Consider the following 19,505-nt stretch of genomic DNA (forward strand, 5'->3'; position numbering starts at 1 on the left):
TGAAGATTGATGATCTTGGAGAGTAGATTCAGGAGTTTGTTGAGGAAAGGACATTATATGAAGGATTTAAAGAGGAAGGAATGGGGCTGGGAACAGTGGCTCACACCTGTAATCCCAACACTTTGGAAGGCCAAGGTGTGGGGATCTTGTGGCCAGGAGTTCAAGAACAGCCTGGGCAACATAGCTAGGTTCCATCTCTACAGAAAACTTTTTTTTTTTCTTTTTGAGACGGAGTCTCTCTCTGTTGCCCAGGCTGGAGTGCAGTGGCGCAGTCTCAGCTCACTGCAAGCTCTGCTGCCCGGGTTCAAGTGATTGTCCTGTCTCAGCCTCCCAAGTAGCTGGGACTATAGGCGCCCGCCACCACGCCCGACTAATTTTTTGTATTTTTAGTGGAGAAGGGGTTTTACCGTGTTAGCCAGGATGGTCTCCATCTCCTGACCTCGTGATCTGCCCACCTTGGCCTCCCAAAGTGCTGGGACTACAGGCATGAGCCACTGCCCTGGCCCAGAAAACTTTTAAAAATTAGCCAAGTGTGGTGGTGCATACCTGTAGTCCCAGCTACTCAGGAGGTTGAAACAGGGACAGTTTGAGCTCAGGAGTTCAAGGTTTCAGTGAGATCTCATTGCATCACTGCACTCCAGCCTGGGTGACAGAGCAAGACCTTGTCTGTAAAAAAAAGGAAAAAGGAGGAGGAATGAAACACCAGAGATTTATTTCCTCCCTCTCCCCCTTCCCTGTCCTCCCCTCCTCCCCTCCTCCCCTCCTCCCCTCCTCCCTTCCTCCCTTCCTCCCTTCCTCCCCTCCTCCCCTCCCTTTCCCCACCGTCCCCTCCCCTCCACTTCCTTCCTCTTTTTTTTTTTTTTGAGACGGAGTCTCGCGCTGTCGCCCAGGCTGGAGTGCAGTGGCACGATCTCGGCTCACTGCAAGCTCCGCCTCCCGGGTTCACGCCATTCTCCTGCCTCAGCCTCCCGAGTAGCTGTGACTACAGGCACCCGCCACCTCGCCCGGCTAGTTTTTTTGTATTTTTTAGTAGAGACGGGGTTTCACCGTGTTAGCCAGGATGGTCTCGATCTCCTGACCTCATGATCCGCCCGTCTCGGCCTCCCAAAGTGCTGGGATTACAGGCTTGAACCACCGCGCCTGGCCTTTTTTTTTTTTTTTTTTTTTTTTTTTTGAGACGGAGTCTTGCTCTGTCGCCCAGGCTGGAGTGCAGTGGCCGGATTTCGGCTCCCTGCAAACTCTGCCTCCCGAGTTCACGCCATTCTCCTGTCTCAGCCTCCCAAGTAGCTGGGACTACAGGTGCCCACCACCATACCCAGCTAATTTTTTGTATTTTTAGTAGAGATAGGGTTTCCCTGTAGCCAGGATGGTCTTGATCTCCTGAGCTCGTGATCTGCCCGCCTCAGCCTCCCAAAGTGTTGAGATTACAGGCGTGAGCCACCGTACTCAGCCTTCGTTCCTTTTTTTGCGGTGGGGGAATGGGTGATGATAAATAGCTAGAGAAGGCAGCAAGATTATTGAATATTTTTTCAAGATAAGTTCTCAGAAGGAACTGGAGGAAATTATAAGATTAGAATACTAGAAAAGGAATGGATAAATAACTATGGGTTCATAGTCACTCAGTTATTGATAAGTGTAATTAAGAGATATTTAAAATCAGTTTACAGATATCCAGATTTAGATAAACATTTATTGTTTAGTATTATCTGTTATATCACTCCCCTTCATTCATCTGGAGAATCAAAAATTGATTCTACTACTTTGCACTTTGATTAGTTGTATATACAAGTAATAGCAATAAAAGTACACTGTGAGAGTCTCTCCAGAATTTTTCTTTAAGTAACTTTTTTATTTTTTGTAACACAGAACAGGAAGAAAGAAAGATTGATAGTTCATATATATCTACTTTGGAAAATATTGAAAACTTTAAAGGTGAAAATAAAAATCACCCATAACCTTGCTGTTTAGTACATGTTCTTTTTGTTGTTTTACTTTATTTTAAATAACATTTTAGTTTTGTGATTATGAATGCAGCAGCATCATATACACTGTAGAAAAAAATGAAAATACTGCATAGAAAAGATAGTTGAATTATTTTGAAGTATTGACATTTTGTTACAATCGATACCTTTTTTTGTTGTTGTTTGTTTGTTTGTTTTTGAGATGGAGTCTTGCTGTGTCACCCAGGCTGGAGTGCAGTGGCGTGATCTCGGTTCACTGCAACCTCTGCTTCCTGGGTTCAAGCGTTTCTCCTGCCTCAGCCTCCCGAGTAGCTGAGATTACAGGCTCCTGCCACCACGCCTGGCTAATTTTTGTATTTTCAGTAGAGACGGGGTTTCCCCATGTTTGTCAGGCTGGTCTCGAACTCGTGACCTTGTGATCCACCTGCCTAGGCCTCCGAAAGTGCTGGGATTATGGTGTGAGCCACTGCGCCTGGCGATACATTGTTAAATCATGTTTCTTTTTTCTTTTCTTTTCTTTTTTTTTTTTGAGAAGGAGTCTCACTCTGTTGCCCAGGTTGGAGTGTAGTGGCATGATCTTAGCTCACTGCAACCTTCACCTCCTCAGCTCAGGTGATTCTCTTGCCTCAGCCTCCCAAGTAGCTGGGATTACAGGCACGTGCCACTGCGCCTGGCTAATTTTTGTATTTTTAGTAGAGACAGCGTTTTGCCGTGCTGGCCAGGCTCGTCTTGAACTCCTGATCTCAAGTGATCCACCCACCTCGGCCTTCCAAAGTGTTGGGATTACAGGCTGGAGTGCAGTGGCGTGATGTCGGCTCACTGCAAGCTCTGCCTTCTGGGTTTGCATTGCCGAGCCTAAATCATGTTTCTTGACTGCAGGTGTTAGTGTTTAAACTTTTTTTTTTTTTTTTTTTTGAAGAGATGAAGTCTCACTCTGTCATCCGGGCTATAGTCTAGTGGTACAATCATAGCTCACTGCAGCTTCTAACTCCTGGGCTGAAATGATCCTACCAAGTCACTGGGACTATAGGCAGGAGCCACACCATCCAGCTAAAAAAAACTGGGACTGCAAACCTGCACGACCACACCCAGCTTCTTCTTCTTTTTTTTTTTTTTTTTTTTTTTGACTTTTTGCAGACATAAGGTCTCTGTAAGTTGCCCAGCATGGAAATGTTTTTTGTTTTTGTTTAACCAGTGAGGTCTCATAATTCACTGCAACCTAGAATTCCTGGCCTTAAGTGATCCTGCTGCCTCAGCGTCCTAAAGTGCTGGGATTACAGGTGTGAGCCACTGGGCTTAGCTAGAAATGACTTTTTATTTATTTATTTATTTTTAGAGAGACAGAGTCTTACTGTGTAGCCCAGGCTAGAGTGCAGTAGTACAATAATGGCTCACTACAACCTCTAACTCTTGACTTCAAGTAATCCTTCTGCCTTGGCCTCCCAAAACACTGGAATTACAGGCATGAGGCCACAAATGACTTTTTTTTTCAGACAGGTTCCCACTGTGTTACCTAGGCTGGAGTACAGCGGTGTGATCGCAGCTTACTGTCACCTTGACCTCCCAGGCTCAAATGACTCTCCCACCTCAGCCTCCCAAGTAGCCAGGACTACAGGTGCGCACCACCATGCCTGGCTGATTTTTGTATTTTTTGTCAAGACAACGTTTCACCACATTAGCCAGGCTGGTGTCAAACTCCTGAGCTCAAGTGACCTGTGCACCTCAGCCTCCCAAAGTGCTGGGATTACAGCTGTGAGCCACCATGCCCAGCCCACAAATGACTTTTTAAACAAGCATACCAGAACTTTAAAATCTAAGCAAGTATTGCCCCTCAAAACACAGAGGTTCACTTTGGTAGGCAGAGCCTCTTCTACTGACGTTTTTACTACTTAAAAATTATTTGGGGTCAGGCATGGTGGCTCACACCTATTCCTGTACATTGGGAGGCTGAGGTGGGAGGATTGCTTAAGGGCAGGAGTACAATACCAGACTTGGCAACATAGTGAGACCCCATCTCTACAAAAATAAAATAAAATTAGCTGGGCATGGTGGCAGGAACCTGTAGTCTCAGCTACTTGGGAGGCTGAGGCGGAAGGATCACTTGAGCCCAGGAGGTTGAGGCCAGAGTGAGCTGAGATCACACAACTGCACTCCAGCCTAGGGGACAGAGCAAGACCCTGTCTCACCAACAACAAAGAATTGGAACTACTTGACCAACCGCGGTGGCTTGTGCTTGTAATCCCAGCACTTTGGGAGGTGGAGGTGGGCGGATCACCTGAGGTCAGGAGTTCAAGACCAGCCTGACCAATATAGAGAAACCCCATCTCTACTAAAAATACAAAATTAGCTGGGTGTGGTGGTACATCCCTGTCATCCCAGCTACTCAGGAGGCTGAGCCAGAAGAATCTCTTGAATCCGGGAGGCGGAGGTTGCGGTGAGCCAAGATCGTGCCATTACACTCCAGCTTGGGCAACAAGAGTGGAACTCTGTCGCAAGAAAAAAAAAAAAAAAAAAAGAAAAATAATTGGAACTACTTTTTAAACTGTCCCTGCAGGACTGGGTGCATTGGCTCATGCCTGTAATCCCAGCACTCTGGGAGGCCTAGCAGGGCGGATTACTTGAGGTCAGGAGTTTGAGACCAGCCTGGCTAACATGGTGAAACCCTGTCTCTACTAAAAATACAAAAATTAGCCAGGCATGGTGACATACGCCTGTAATCCCAGCTACTTGGGAGGCTGAGGCAGGAGAATTGCTTGAGCCCGGGAGGTGGAGGTTGCAGTGACCCAAGATTGTGCCACTGTACTTCAGCCTGACCCACAGCGAGACTCTGTCTGGAAAAAAAAAAATCTGTCCCTGAAAACACATTATCAGCTGCACCACAAAATCATTTTTCATACTCTACATAGAGGAAATGTTCCTTTTTTCTACAACTTTTTTTTCTCTCTGACTCCATAATGCTTTTCAATTTAATTCCCCTTCCCTGAGCCCTTTAGGACCCCACCTTCCTTTATAGATATGCTAGATGCTAAAAGACCTCAGAAAGAGAAGCTGAGCAGGGTAAGAGAAATAGAGAAAGCAAAACCTTATTCAGAACATATCTGTAACTTATTTACTGCCAATCTAAGAACTCTGTGTTCATAACATCAAACATTATTTTTTTTAAATTTATTTTTATTTGTTTATTTTTTGGAGACAGTGCCTCACTCTGTTGCCCAGGCTGGAATGCAGTGGTGCGACCTTGGCTCGCTGCAACCTCTGCCTCCCAGGTTCAGGTGATTCTTGTGCCTCCTGAATAGCTGGGATTACAGGCACCGGCCACCACGCCTGGCTAATTTTTTGTATTTTAGTAGAGACGAGGTTTCACCATGTTACCCAGCACGGTCTCGAACTCCTGAGCTCAGGCGATTAGCCCACCTTAGCCTCCCAAAGTGCTGGGATTACAGGTATGAACCACCACGGCTGGCCGATCATCACATCCAAATTAGCTGAGAACAGTACAAATCAACTAATTATAAGCTAAAATCATGCTACTCACTTTTAGGAGGCAAAGAAAGAAGCAGCATAAGTGGAAATTAGGGTATGTAAGTCAAATTCAGAAGAACAAGTAAAATTCTATTAGAATAAACACCATTAAAAAGGAAGATTTAGCTGGATGGTGTGATGGAAGTAAGCTATAACAATGCCACTGCACTCCAGGCTAGGCGACAGAGTGAGACCCAAGTATAGAGACTGGCTATGTGTTTTGAAAGAAAATGTTCAACTAAGTAGTGCACAAACTAGGGAAAAAATTCGGGAATAGAACAAGTACACAGTGAAAATTTAGGTATCCTTTCACTCTGTACTCTTGCTCCCCAAGTCTTCTTCCCAGGTAACTTTTAAACAATTTTTTTGTGTATAGTCCAGGGATATTCTGTATATATGCAAGCTATTTCCTTGATAGCCTGATTTCTGATATTTAATTTTTATTATTACTTTTTTTTTTATATAGAGTCTCGCTCTGTCGCCCAGGCTGGAGTTTAATGGTGCAATCTCGGCACACTGCAACCTCTGCCTCCTGGGTTCAACATGTTCTCCTACCTCAGCCTCCCAAGTAGCTGGGATTACAGGTGCCTGCCACCATGCCCGGCTAATTTTTTGTATTTTTAGTAGAGATGGGGTTTTGCCATGTTGGCCAAGCTGGTCTCGAACTCCTGACCTCAAGTAATCCACCCATCTCGGCCTCCCAAAGTGCTGGGATTACGGGCATGAGCCATTGTGCCCAGCATTCTTTTTTTGTTTGTTTGTTTTGTTTGAGATGGAGTTTTGCTCTGTTGCCCAGGCTGGAGTGAAGTGGCACTGTCTTGGCTCACTGCAACCTCTGCCTCCCAGGTTCAAGCGATTCTCCTGCCTTAGCCTCCCAAGTAACTGGGATTACAGGTGCCTGCCACCATGCCTGGCTATTTTTGTGTTTTTTTTTTTAACAGCCAAGGTTTCATCATGTTGGCCAGGCTGGTCTCCAACTCCTGACCTCAAGTGATCTGCCTACCTCAGCCTCCCAAAGTGCTGAGATTACAGATGTGAGCCAGTGCGCCCAGCCTACTTTTAATACTACATGAATATTTCTTTGCGCGCGCGTGTGTGTGTGTGTGTGTGTGTGTGAGAGAGAGAGAGAGAGAGAGAGAGAGAGAGAGAGAGAGAGAGACAGTATCTTGCTCTGACACCCAGGCTGGAGTGCAATGGCATGTTCACAGCTCACTGCAGCCTTGAACTCCAGGGCCCAAGTGATTCTCCCACCACACCCTCCTAAGTAGCTGGGACCACAGGTGTGTATCCCCACACCCAGCTAATTTTAGAGCCCCTCACTTTTGTAGAGACAAGGTGTCTCCTTATGTTGCCCAGGCTGGTCCCAAACTCCTGAATCCTGGCTCAAGCAATCTTCCTGCCTTGGCTTCCCAAAGTAATGGGATTACAGGTGTGAGCCACCTGGCCTAGCCTAATTTTTAAAAATTTTTATTTTTAGTAGAGACAAAGCCTCGATATGTTGCTGAGACTGGTTTCAAACTCCTGGGCTCAAGTGATCCTCCTGCCTCGGCCTCCCAAAGTGCTGGGATTATAGTCATGAGCCACCTAATGACTATAAGCACCTGGCTGTTTTTTTTTTTTTTTGCACGACAGGGTCTTGCTGCATCACCCAGTCTGGAGTGCAGTGGTGCAGTCATATCTCCCTGTAACCTCAAAATCCTGGCCTCAAGCCATCCTCCCAGCTCAGCTCCCCAAATAACTAGGACTATAAGCATGCACCGTCACCCCGTTTTTCTTTGTCTTTTTAATGCTATCCTCACCTACTCCCCCGACAAAGGGAGTGTTTATGAAGTGTTGAGGTGAGAAAGTTGTCTAATGGACTGTAGAAGCATATATTTACAATTTTATGGTGACAATTACTCTTCTGCTCTGTCAAATTGATTTACAAAGTCAGGGCATTTTATAATTATAGTTGATGAAATGTGGTTTTAATGGTCATCTATATAAAATGTCATCAAGAATTTCCTCTACAATTATGAGTCTGATTTTTCGTAGGAAAAAATACAAAACTGAAAGCATGTTAGAAACCAAAAGACCTTAGCAATTACCTAGTTTATCTCCCTGACTTTACAGATGAGTAAATTGGATCTGAGCTTTGATTTAAGAAAGGAAAATGCCTGTATAGTAAATGCTTAATTCATGAAGTTGTCTACCTAGAAAGACTATAATAAGACGCTGAATTCTACAACAGAGTATGATTCAGAATGGTCAAAGTGTGGAGCAATATTTGTGATTCTTCAGGGAAACCTCAAATGCATTCTGAAGGGGAGATACCTTCACTGCCATCAGGCAGCCAATCTGCAAAACCAGTAAGCCAGCCCAGGAAATCAACCCAGCCAGATGTTTGTGCTTCTCCTCAAGAAAAGCCACTCAGGACTCTGTTTCACCAACCTGAGGAAGAGATAGAAGATGGTGGACTCTTCATTCCAATGGGTAGGCTTTTTTCTTTTTAATTAAATGAAACATCTTTATTGAAGTATAATATGTAGAAAACTGCACATATCCTAAGATATCCTGAATTCACTGTATTTTCACAAATTTAATACACCCTTGTAAGCAGGACCCAGATAGAAATACAGAATGTTATCAGTACCCAGAAGTCCATCTTGTCTTCCCTTTCAGTTACCCTCTACCCATAGGTTAACCACTATTCTGCTGGCTAGCAGCATATATTGGTTCAATTTTTTTTTTTTTTTCCTTTTGAGACAGAGTTTCGTTCTTGGCTGGAGTACAGGGGCTTGATCTTGGCTCACTGCAACTGTTGCCTCCTGGGTTCAAACGATTCTCCTGCCTCAGCCTCCAGAGTAGCTGGGATTACAGGCGCCTGCCACCACACCCGGCTAATTTTTGTGTTTTTAGTAGAGACTTGGTTTTGCTATGTTGGCCAGGCTGGTCTCGAACTCCTGACTTCAGGTGATCCAACCACCTTGGCTTCACAAAGTGCTGGGATTACAGGTGTGAGCCATTGCGCCCAGCCAGTTGTTTTGTCTTTTTGTCTCTTATTTGAATGGAATGATGTGTGTACATTTTATAACTGCCCTTTTTTTTTTTTTTTTTAAGACAGGGTCTCACTCTGTCACTCAGACTGGAGTGTAGTGGTGCCATCACAGCTCACTGTGGCCTTGACCTCCTGGGTTAAAGTGATCTTTTTGTCTCAGCCCTGAGTAGCTGGGACTGTAAGCGCGTGCTATCATGGCCAGCTAATATTTTTTTTCTTTTTTTTTGAGACAGAATCTTGCTTTGTTGCCCAGGCTGCTGGAATGCGATGGCTTGATCTCAGCTCACTGCAACCTCCACCTCCTGGGTTCAAGCAATTCTCCTGCTTCAGCATCCCTAGCAGCTGGGATTACAGGCGCCTGCCATCATGCCCAGCTAATTTTTGTTTTTTTTTGTAGAGGCGGGGTTTCACCATGTTGGCCAGGCTGGTCTTGAACTCCTGACCTCAGGTGATCTGTCTGCCTTGGCTTTCCAAAGTGCTGGGATTACGGGCATGAGCCACTGCACCCGGCCCAGCCAGCTAATTAAAAAATTTTTTTTTGTAGAGATGGAGCCCCACTGTATTGCCCAGGTTGGTCTCAAACTCCTGTTCTCAATTGATCCTCTTGCCTCGGCCTCCCAAAGTGTTGGGATGACAGGCGTGAGCCACCGTGCCTGGCATTGTGACTGCGTTTATTCTCTCAATGTTTTTTTTTGTTTGTTTTTTTTTTGAGACAGAGTCTTGCTCTGTCACCCAGACTGGAGTGCAGTAGTGCTATCTTGGCTCACTGCAGTGTCCACCTCCCGGGTTCCAGCGATTCTGCCTCAGCCTCCTGGGTAGCTGGGATTACAGGCATGGCCACCATGCAGGGCTAATTTTTTTATTTTTAGTAGAGACGGGGTTTCACTATGTTGGCCACGCTGGTCTTGAACTCCTGAGCTCAGGTGATCTGCCAGCCTCGGCCTCCCGATGTGCTGGGATTACAGATGTAAGTCACCATGCCCAGCCTCAATATTGTTTTTTTGTTTTGTTTTGTTTTGTTTTTGTTGTTGAGACAGAGTCTCGCTCTGCCGCCCAGGCTGGAGTGCAGTGGCACAATCTCGGCTCATTGCAAGCTCCGCCTCCCGGGTTCACGCCATTCTCCTGCCTCAGCCTCCCAAGTATCTGGGACTACAGGCGCCTGCCACCACGCCCGGCTAATTTTTTGTATCTTTTAGTAGAAACAGGGTTTCACCGTGTTAGCCAAGATGGTCTCGATCTCCTGACCTCGTGATCCACCTGCCTCGGCCTCCCAAAGTGCTGGGATTACAGGCATGGGCCACCGTGCCCGGCCAACATTGTTTTATATTTATGAAATTCATCCATATTCTTGGATGTACTTGTAGACTGTTCATTTTTATTGCTGTATACCATTCTGTTGTTTGAATATTTTATATATCTTTTTATTTTCTTTTCTTTAATTTTTTTTTTTTTTTTTTTTTTTTTGAGACAGAGTCTCGCTCTGTCGCCCAGGCTGGAGTGCAGTGGCCGGATCTCAGCTCATCGCAAGCTCCGCCTCCCGGGTTTACGCCATTCTCCTGCCTCAGCCTCCCGAGCAGCTGGGACTACAGGCACCTGCCACCTCGCCCGGCTAGTTTTTTGTATTTTTTAGTAGAGACGGGGTTTCACCGGGTTAGCCAGGATGGTCTTGATCTCCTGACCTCATGATCCGCCTGTCTTGGCCTCCCGAAGTGCTGGGATTACAGGCCTGAGCCACCGCGCCCGGCTTTTTTTTTTTTTTTTTTTTTTTTAAGAGATAGGTACTGCTCTGTCACCCAGGCTGGAAGTTCAGTGCCATCATCAAAGCTCACTGCAACCTTGAACTCCTAGGTTCAAGTGATCTTCCCACTTCAGCCTCCCCAGTAACTGGGACTTTAGGTGCACACCACAATGCCTGGCTAATTTTCATTTTTATTTTATTATTATTATTTTTTTTAGAGACAGTTTTCACTGTGTTGCCCAGGCTGATTTTGTATTTCTGAGCTCGAGCAGTCCCTCCTTGATCTCTCAAAGTGTGGGATTACAGGCATGAGCCTCCTCACCTGGTCTGCTTTATGTTTTCTTTATCCATTCAACTCTTTGTTTTGTTTTTTCTTTTTGCTTCTTTGTGCCCATTGTTACTCCCAGGCTGGAGTGCAGTGGCGTGATCTCGGCTCACTGCAACCTCTGCAACCTCTGAGTTCAGGCAATTCTCTTGCCTCAGCCTCCCGTGTAGCTGGGATTACAGGCACGTGCCACCGCTCCCCTGCTAATTTTTGTATTTTTAGTAAAGACGGGATTTCATCATGTTGGTCAGTCTGGTCTCTAAGTCCTGACCTCATGATCCACCCGCCTCAGTCTCCCAAAGTGCTGGGATTACAGGCATGAGCCACTGTGCCTGGACTTTTTTTTTTTTTTTTTTTTTTTTTTGATATGGAGTTTTGCTCTCGTCGCCCAGGCTGGAGTGCAATGGTGCAATCTTGGCTCACTGCAACCGCTCCCTCCTGGGTTCAAGCGATTCTCCTGCTTCAGTTTCCCAAGTAGCTGGGACTAAAGGCACGTGCCACCACAGCCAGCTAATTTTTTTTTTTTTTTAAGTAGAGGCAGAGTTTCACCATGTTGGTCAGGCTGGTCTTGAACTCGTGACCTCAAATGATCCGCCCACCTTGGCCTCCCAAAGTGCTGGGTCACAGGTGCAAACCACTGCACGTGGCCCCATTCAATTCTTGATGAGCATTTGGATAGTTTTCAGTTGTAACTACTCTGAGTGGTGCTGCTGTGAATAATCTATAGATTTTTTGCTGAACATGTGTACTTCTTTTTTGTTGGATGGAAATGCTAGCTCATAAGGTTAGGCATCCTTAAAATTCTTTTGAAATACTGAATTTTTTATTGTGAAACATAACACAGACACATGACTAAAGACTTCTTTATTTGATTTAGCAAATGGTTTGTGTGTGTGTGAATCTTGCTCCGTCGCCTAGGCTTGAGTGCAGTGGTGTGATCTCGGCTCACTGCAGCCTCCGTCTCCCGGGTTCAAGTGATTCTTCTGTCTTAGCCTCCTGAGTGATTGGAATTACAGGGGCACACCACCGTGCCCGGCTAATTTTGTATTTTCAGTAGAGACAGGGTTTCACCATGTTGGCCAGGCTGGTCTTGAACTTCTGACCGCAGGTGATCTACCTGCCTTGGGCTCCCAAAGGGCTGGGATTACAGGCAGTGGGCCACTGCGTCCAGCCTCACTTTGGCAAATGATTTTAAAATGAACATGTAATTTTTCTTATTGTATATTCTAGACTTTCATTACTATGTAGGTTATAAGTAGTAGTGATAGTCGACATCTGTGTCTTATCTCTGAACAAAACAGGAAAATGTTCAGTATTCCTTCATTATATATGAGGATAGTTACAGGCTTTCCATAGAAATATTTTTTAGGTTAAGGAAATAATTTTCTTTTCCTAAGTTTTCTGAGTTTTTTCATATATTGAATTTCATCAAATGCTTTTTCCTATCTCTATTAAGATCATGTTTTTTTCCTCTTTCGTTTTGTTAATGTAGTAAGTTACATTAGGTTTATTGAGGTATAAAATAAAATGTATCTGATGAGTTTTGAAAAATACGTACAGTGGGGCCAAGCGTGGTAGCTCACACCTGTAATCTCAGCACTTTGGCAGGCTGAGGCGGGTGGATCACCTGAGGTCGGGAGTTCGAGACCAACCTGAGCAACATGGAGAAACCCGGTCTCTACTAAAAATACAAAATTAGCTGGGCGTGGTGACACACGCCTGTAATCCCAGCTACTCAGGAGGCTGAGGCAGGAGAATCACTTGAACCCAGGAGGCAGAGGTTGCGGTGAGCCAAGATTGCACCATTGCACTCCAGCCTGGGCAACAAGAGCGAAACTCCGTCTCAAAAAAACAAAAGAAAGAAAAATATATACAGTTGTGTTAAGTGCTGCCACAACCAATGTGGAACATTTCTGTCACCCCAAAAGTTGCCTAATTCCCCTTTGCTATCCCCTGTTCTCAAACATTGGCAACCACTGATTTCTTTTCTATTTCCATAGTTTTGCATCTTCTGTGCAAATGTTCTATACTGGGTATACTGTCATATAATATGTGTCCTTTTACATCTGATTTCTTTCACTTGGCATAATGCTTTTGAGATTTATCCACTTTACTGTCAGCTTTCTGGGCTAAGTTCCTGGAGCAGCTATTTTGGAATTCTGGTGATGCTCTTGGTTTATTTGCAGAAGAACAAGACAATGAAGAAAGTGAGAAAAGGAGAAAAAAGAAAAAGGGTACCAAGAGGAAACGAGATGGAAGGGGTCAAGAAGGGACCTTGGCATATGACCTGAAACTGGACGACATGCTTGATCGTACCTTGGAGGATGGTGCCAAGCAGCACAATCTAACAGCGGTCAATGTCCGAAACATCCTTCACGTGAGTAAGACTGGGGCAGCTATGTTAATGGAAGGGAACTTTTTCATGGAAAGCGTATAAAAATACTCAGCAAATTCTTGACTCTTGGCATGTTAAGTACCGATTTTATGGGTTACCTGTGATAGAACATTTTACATTTTTACATATTTAAGATAGCTTTCGCCTTGTACTCAGTACAAGTTTGAAATATGAACACGTTAAAGAAGAATTTAATTGGAAAGATAAACTGTTTCTGTTTTCCACTGATTTACATATTTACTGTATTGTTTAGCAGATTCAGTGTTGATAATGTTCATAGTGGGTTTACTCTTTTGTGGGTCGATATGTCTAAAAAGATGCCCGGTTAATAGTTTATTGCTCTTTGTACATATGTAAATACTTTTCTTGATATGTAGCAACACAGCTATTTGCAGAGCCTTTGCTCTTTGTTACTCTTTCTCTTAAGCACGTAGTTACTTACCTCAGGATCTCTTTTTATGTGAGCCATTCCTGTTCCTAGTAGCAGCTAATGAGATTGGTTCATTTGCTGCTACCTTGTTTGAAACTGTGGTTCTGGCCAAAACTTACTTCTGCCTTCTTTGCTTTCAGTTGCGTTGCTTTATCCCAGTCTGATGCTATTCGAGTATATGGTTCTCATTTATCCTGTACACACGTCTAACAGAGTTACATAGAGAGAAGAGTATTGTCTAGGTGACAAACCCTTGTTGCATAAAGTGTAATTTCATCTTTCTCCAGGAAGTAATCACAAATGAACACGTGGTAGCTATGATGAAAGCAGCCATCAGTGAGTCAGAAGATATGCCAATGTTTGTGAGTAGTTGACTCTTTTAATGTCTTGGAACAGAGTTTTCTGTAAACTGGCTAAGGGTAGGAAGTCACTTAGGAGTTTGTAAACAGTTTGGCAGCTGGGGTGAAAGTTAGCATCCTAAAACACAAGAATTACGTGGTAATTTTTATTTGTTTTAGTTGTTATTTTATTATTATTATTTTTTTAGAGACAAGGTTGTGCTGTGTCACCAAGGCTAGACTCAAACTCCTAAGCTGGACTCAGAGATCCTCCTGGTTCAGCCTCCTGAGTAGCTGGGACTACAGGAGCATGCGACTATGCCCAGCTAATTTAAAACAATTTTTTTTGTAGGGGGTGTCTCACTATGTTGCCCAGGCTGGTCTCAAACTCCTGACCTCAAGCCATCCTCCCACCTAGCCCCTAAAATGCTAGGATTACAGGCATGGGCCACCTCACTGAGCTGTGATTTTTATTGAATATTTCCTTTCTGTTTTTTTCTCCTTAGGAGCCTAAAATGACACGCTCTAAACTGAAGGAAGTAGTGGAAAAAGGAGTGGTAAGCATTCTGTTTTTTTGTTTGTTGGTTGTTTTTAGCTTGGTAAATAGGATCTAATTCACCCATAGGGAAAAATATAGGAAAGATTGTGGTCTGAATTTTCCTCTTTAAAGAAATTTGTAAAAGACAGTAGAATTGTTTCTACATGATCATAAGCTATAATGATCATAGTTTATTTTAGTAGATATGAAGCATTGCTTTTTGGAATTGCTAGAAAGATAACCATTTAGAATGGCTGAAACCGATGGGTGAGACCAGTTTTTCTATTTAGGTTACAACACTTGTTGCAAAGTGTTTAGTATTTTTCATAGTGTGTTCTAGAGGACAGTTCCATAAAAATCACTTTGGTGTGGGATCCCTCAGGCATGCCTATTAAAAATGCATACTTTTGGCCAGGTGTAGTGGCTCATGCCTGTAATCCCAGCACTTTGGGAGGCCAAGGCAGGTGAATCACTTGAAGTCAGGAGTTTGAGACCAGCCTGGCCAACATAGTGAAACTCTGTCTCTACTAAAAATACAAAAATTAGCTGGGCGTGGAGGTGTGCACCTGTAATTCCAGCTGCTTGGGAGGCTGAGGCACAAGAATCGCTTGAACCCGGGAAGCGGAGGTTGCAATGAGTGGAGATTACACCACTGCACTACAGCCTGGGCAACGGAGTGAGACTGTCTCAAAAAAACAAAAACAAAAACAAACAAAATAATCCCCATACTTTTGGGCCCACCCCAGACCAGAGAATCAGGACCCATGGGCAGGGCCTTGGAATATGCATTGGCAAAAACACAACAGTTAATTCTTTTGAATACTAAAGTGTGAGAACCACTTGAAGACATCTGAAGTATTCTGGTACAGCAAGCTCTTTGGTGCTTGGAGCTATGCTATATCCTTCTTAATAAGCACTTGACTAGTTCGTGCTTACAAGACAGTTAATAGTCATGAGGGAGTTCATTATATTTCTGATAGTAAGGAAGATTTGCCTTACAGACTGAAAATACATATCATAGGTTTTATCTGTCCTGGTTTTATTCCTTGGAGCCTGATAGAAGAAACAAGTCTAGGCTGGGCGTCGTGGCTTATACCTGTAATCCCAGCACTTTGGTAGGTGGAGGTAGGAAGATCACTTGAAGCCAGGAGTTCAAGAGCAGCCTGGGCAACATAATGAGACCCTGTCTAGAAAAAAGAGCAAGAAAAGAAATTGGTGTATTCTTCCACATGACTTTTCCTACAGTTGAAAAAAACTAGTATGTCGTTTCATAACATTTTCTTGGCTATACATCCCCCAATTTGTCCCCCCCCCCCCTTTTTTTTTGTGATGGAATCTTGCTTCATCATCTAGGCTGGAGTACAGTGGCACGATTCTGGCTCACTGCAACCTCCGCCTCCCAAGTTTAAGTGATTCTTCTACCTCCGCCTCCTGAGTAGCTAGGATTACAGGTGCATGCCACCATGCCCGGCTAATTTTTTTTTTTTTTTTTTTTTTTAATTTTTAGTAGAGATGGGGTTTCACCATGTTGGCCAGCCTGGTTTCAAACTCCTGACCTCAAGTGATCTACCTGCCTTGGCCTCCCAAAGTACTGGGATTACAGGCGGAGCCACTGTGTCTGGCCTTTTTGTTTTGAGATGGAGTCTCGCTCTGTCACCCAGGCTGGAATGCAGTGGTGCAATCTCAGCTCACCACAACCTCTGGCTCCCAGGTTCAAGTGATTCTCATACCTCATCCTGCTCAGTAGCTGGGATTATAGGCATGCATCACCACACCCGTCTATTTTTTGTATTTTTAGTAGAGGTGGGGTTTCACCATGTTGGCCAGGCTGCTTTTGAATTGGCCCATGTGATCACCCGCCTTGGCCTCCCAACATGCTAGGATTACAGGCATGAGCCACTGTGCCCATCCCATATCCTTTTAAAAGTATGCCAAAAGAGCCGGGCACGGTGGCTCACGCCTGTAATCCCAGCACTTTGGGAGGCCGAGGTGGGCGGATCGTTAGGTCAGGAGATTGAGACCATCTTGGCTAACACAATGAAACGCCGTCTCTACTGAAAATACAAAAAATTAACCAGGCGTGGTGGCAGACGCCTGTAGTCCCAGCTACTCTGGAGGCTGAGGCAGGAGAATGGCGTGAACCTGGGAGGCAGAGCTTTCAGTGAGCCAAGATCACTTCACTGCACTCCAGCCTGGGCAATAGAACGAGACTCCGTCTCAAAAAAAAAAAAAGGTATGCCAAAAGAAGACTACTGAACCAGATGTGGTTTGACTAGTATAGTTAGATTATCTCCACAGTGTTCCAGATTATATATTTATCCTAATGTAGCCTGAGGTCAAATCGACCTTTTTTTGGGCAATCACGTAACTTTTTTTGGTCTGGTTGACTAACCCTCATTGCATAGATTGAAATTTCATCTTTCTCCAGGATGTGATCACAAATGAATAGGTGGTAGCTATGATGAAAGCAACTATCAATGAGGAAGTTCTGTGAAGTCTACTTGACATATAGAATATAATTAACATGGCTGGGCATGGTGGCTCACGCCTGTAATTCCAGCACTTTGGGAGGACGAGGCAGGTGGATCACCTGAGGTCAGGAGTTTGAAACCAGCCTGGCCAACATGGTGAAACCCCGTCTCTACTAAAAATACAACAATTAGCCGGGCGTGGTGGTGGACACCTGTAATCCCAGCTACAGAGACAAGAGGATCGCTTGAACCCAGGAGGGAGAGGTTGCAGTGAGCGGAGATCACACCACTGCACTCCAGCCTGGGTGATAGAGCAAGACTCTGTGTTACAAGAAAAAAAAAAAGAATATAATTAACATTAATTCTTTATTTGATTTGGTGAAAAAAAATCCAAGGAGATCCAAATTAGGCTCTGGATTGTGTTTATTGGCCATAAATATAGATGTAGAGAAGTTGGGCCATCCAAGACTGTGTAGTTTATGTAGGAGAGCAGGTATTAAAATGTAGGTCTCTTGCTGCTTCTTTCTTTCTTTTTTTTTTTTAGAGACTTGCTCTGTTGCTCAGGCTAGAGTACTGTGGCCTAATCATAGCTCACTGCTGCCTTGAACTCCTGTGCTCAAGGGATCCTCCTGCCTCAGCCTGGCAAACAGCTAGGCCTATAGGCATGTGCCACCATGCCCAGCTAATTGGTTTTTTGAAACTTTTTTTGTAGAAATAGGGTCTTGCTGTGTTGCCCAGGCTGATCTCAAACTCCTGGGCTCAAGTGATCCTTCTGTCTTGATCTCCCTACGTGCAGGGATTACAGGCATGAGCCACTATACTTGGCCTTCTTAATTCTTACTAGACTGACTCCAACACACTTCTGAATGCTGGCTTGCCTTTCTAATGGATTTCGCAGTAGGTAGGAAAGGGAAATGGACCTGAATCACATCATTCCCTTTACCCTATATTGGTCCCATCTACACAGCACTAGGTAAATGGTCAGAACATAGCAGGGCTGATTTGATTTGAGAAGCTAAGACTCCTTTTAGAGACAGAACCTAATGGCCAGTTGGCTTTTGTTCATAAGGTGATTTTGGTTGGGTCACAATTAAATGGTCAGGAAATTATACATCCTCAATGGCATTTTATCAGCAATATATAAGAACTTTAAAAAAGTTCTTTAGGCTAGGTGTGGTGTCTCACACCTATAATCCCAGTGATTTGAGAGGCTGAGATGGGAGGATTGTTTGAGCTCAGGAGTTTGAGACCAGCCTAGGAAATCTAATGAGACTCTGTCTCTACAAAAAATTTTAAAAATTAGCGAGGTCTGGTGAGGAGGCATGCCTGTAGTCCTAATCGGGAGGCTGAGGCAGGAGGATCACTTGAGCTCAGGAATTTGAGGCTGCAGTGAGCTCTGATAGTGCTACTGCTCTAGCCTGGGCAACAGGGCAAGATCCTGTCTCAAAACAAAAACAAAAGCAAGAAAAACTTTCCCTCTAGCTCTTATAAAAATTTTCAAACATTCAAAAAGTTGAAAGATTGTTACAATGTATGTAAATTCTAAGAGTAATATTTTGCCATATTTGCTTTATATCTCTGTGTTGTTTTTTCATGTCCTATTGGAAAAATAAGTGTGGACAACTTGAAACTTTGCCCTAAATCCCCTAGTAAAAGTTTTTTTTTTTTTAAAAAGCAGCTCCATAGGCAGAGCAGGTCTACTCTGTAGGCAGAATAGTCCATAAAAGCTTTTCATGGCTGGCTTTTGGAGTTGTACTTACGGTGGATTTATGTAACTGATTACAAAAATATATTGCTGTTAAAAGACTACTGTAACCAAAATATCTTAGATTTATGTAGTTTAATAGTTTATAAATAGTTTTCACATCTGTTGTTCCATGTGAACCGCAGATGTGATATGAACAAGGTAGACATTGTTTTCTTCATTTATAGAAAGAAGTGAGGCTTACCAGGTGTAAGGCAGAAATGCTCATGACTGTAATAGATTCTTTCCTCGTTTCCTTCTTTCTAACTCTGGCAAATAATTGAGAGTATACCCTCAGGGATAATCAACACCTCTAGATCACTGCAGGTACTTGTTAAGTATATGGCTGTTAGTGATGGTACAGAGGAAGTAAACATGAAAAACAATTATTTCAGTTAAGATAACTTAATTATTTATATTCTTTGTTGGTAGGTAATTCCAACATGGAATATTTCACCAATTAAGAAGGCCAATGAAATTAAGGTAAACTTGGAAGAAATAATTGTTATTCTTTTCCAGAAAGACTTCATCGGTTTTGAAACTTAAGTACTTCCTCTTTAACTTTTCTTGATCAATCTTTGTTTTAATTCCAGCTTTGTTTTTTTCCATTCTATTACTCTTAGGTTTGCATCTCATGGAATTCACTTTAACCTCTGCCTCGTGTTATTTGCTTTAGCTGTACATTATGCTCTTAGGATTTTTTTTTTTTCCTGCCCTGCTTCTTCCCCTTATTTTCCAAATACGTATGATTTGTGTTTCCCATTAGTTCATTTCTTTCTAATTGTACTAATGTAGCCTCCTCAGTTTGTGGATATCCACCTTGAAGAAGATGATTCCTCAGATGAAGAATACCAGCCGGATGATGAAGAAGAAGATGAAACTGCTGAAGAGGTCAGTGAATGTTAGTTGGTAATGTGTGTCTTAATAAAGCAGGGTATACTTTGCTTCTTTAGTAATGTCACTTGTAGAGATGATTGAGACATGGTTATTTTTCAGCTCATTTCTG

General features: G+C 43.7%; 1 protein-coding gene across 6 annotated transcripts in view; it reads left to right on the forward strand.

The window, feature by feature from the left end:
* The window catches only part of GON4L (gon-4 like), a 95,210-nt gene that overhangs the window by 16,388 nt on the left and 59,317 nt on the right, over positions 1-19,505 (forward strand). For 5 of the 6 annotated variants that reach the window (XR_012089924.1, XR_012089925.1, XM_073008292.1 and 2 more), the window contains exons 3-8: positions 7,764-7,955; positions 12,770-12,960; positions 13,696-13,770; positions 14,253-14,303; positions 18,932-18,982; positions 19,295-19,390. Coding sequence is in view for 4 of the 6 variants with exons in the window: in XM_073008292.1 (XP_072864393.1) it covers positions 7,764-7,955; positions 12,770-12,960; positions 13,696-13,770; positions 14,253-14,303; positions 18,932-18,982; positions 19,295-19,390 (656 nt within the window). In the remaining 2 variants the exon portion in view is untranslated. Of the gene's footprint in view, positions 1-7,713; positions 7,956-12,769; positions 12,961-13,695; positions 13,771-14,252; positions 14,304-18,931; positions 18,983-19,294; positions 19,391-19,505 lie in introns of all 6 variants that reach the window. The other variant, XM_073008293.1, reaches the window with a different exon arrangement.

This window comes from Chlorocebus sabaeus, chromosome 20 (assembly GCF_047675955.1).
Source record: "Chlorocebus sabaeus isolate Y175 chromosome 20, mChlSab1.0.hap1, whole genome shotgun sequence".
In the NCBI taxonomy this organism is placed as follows: domain Eukaryota; kingdom Metazoa; phylum Chordata; class Mammalia; order Primates; family Cercopithecidae; genus Chlorocebus; species Chlorocebus sabaeus.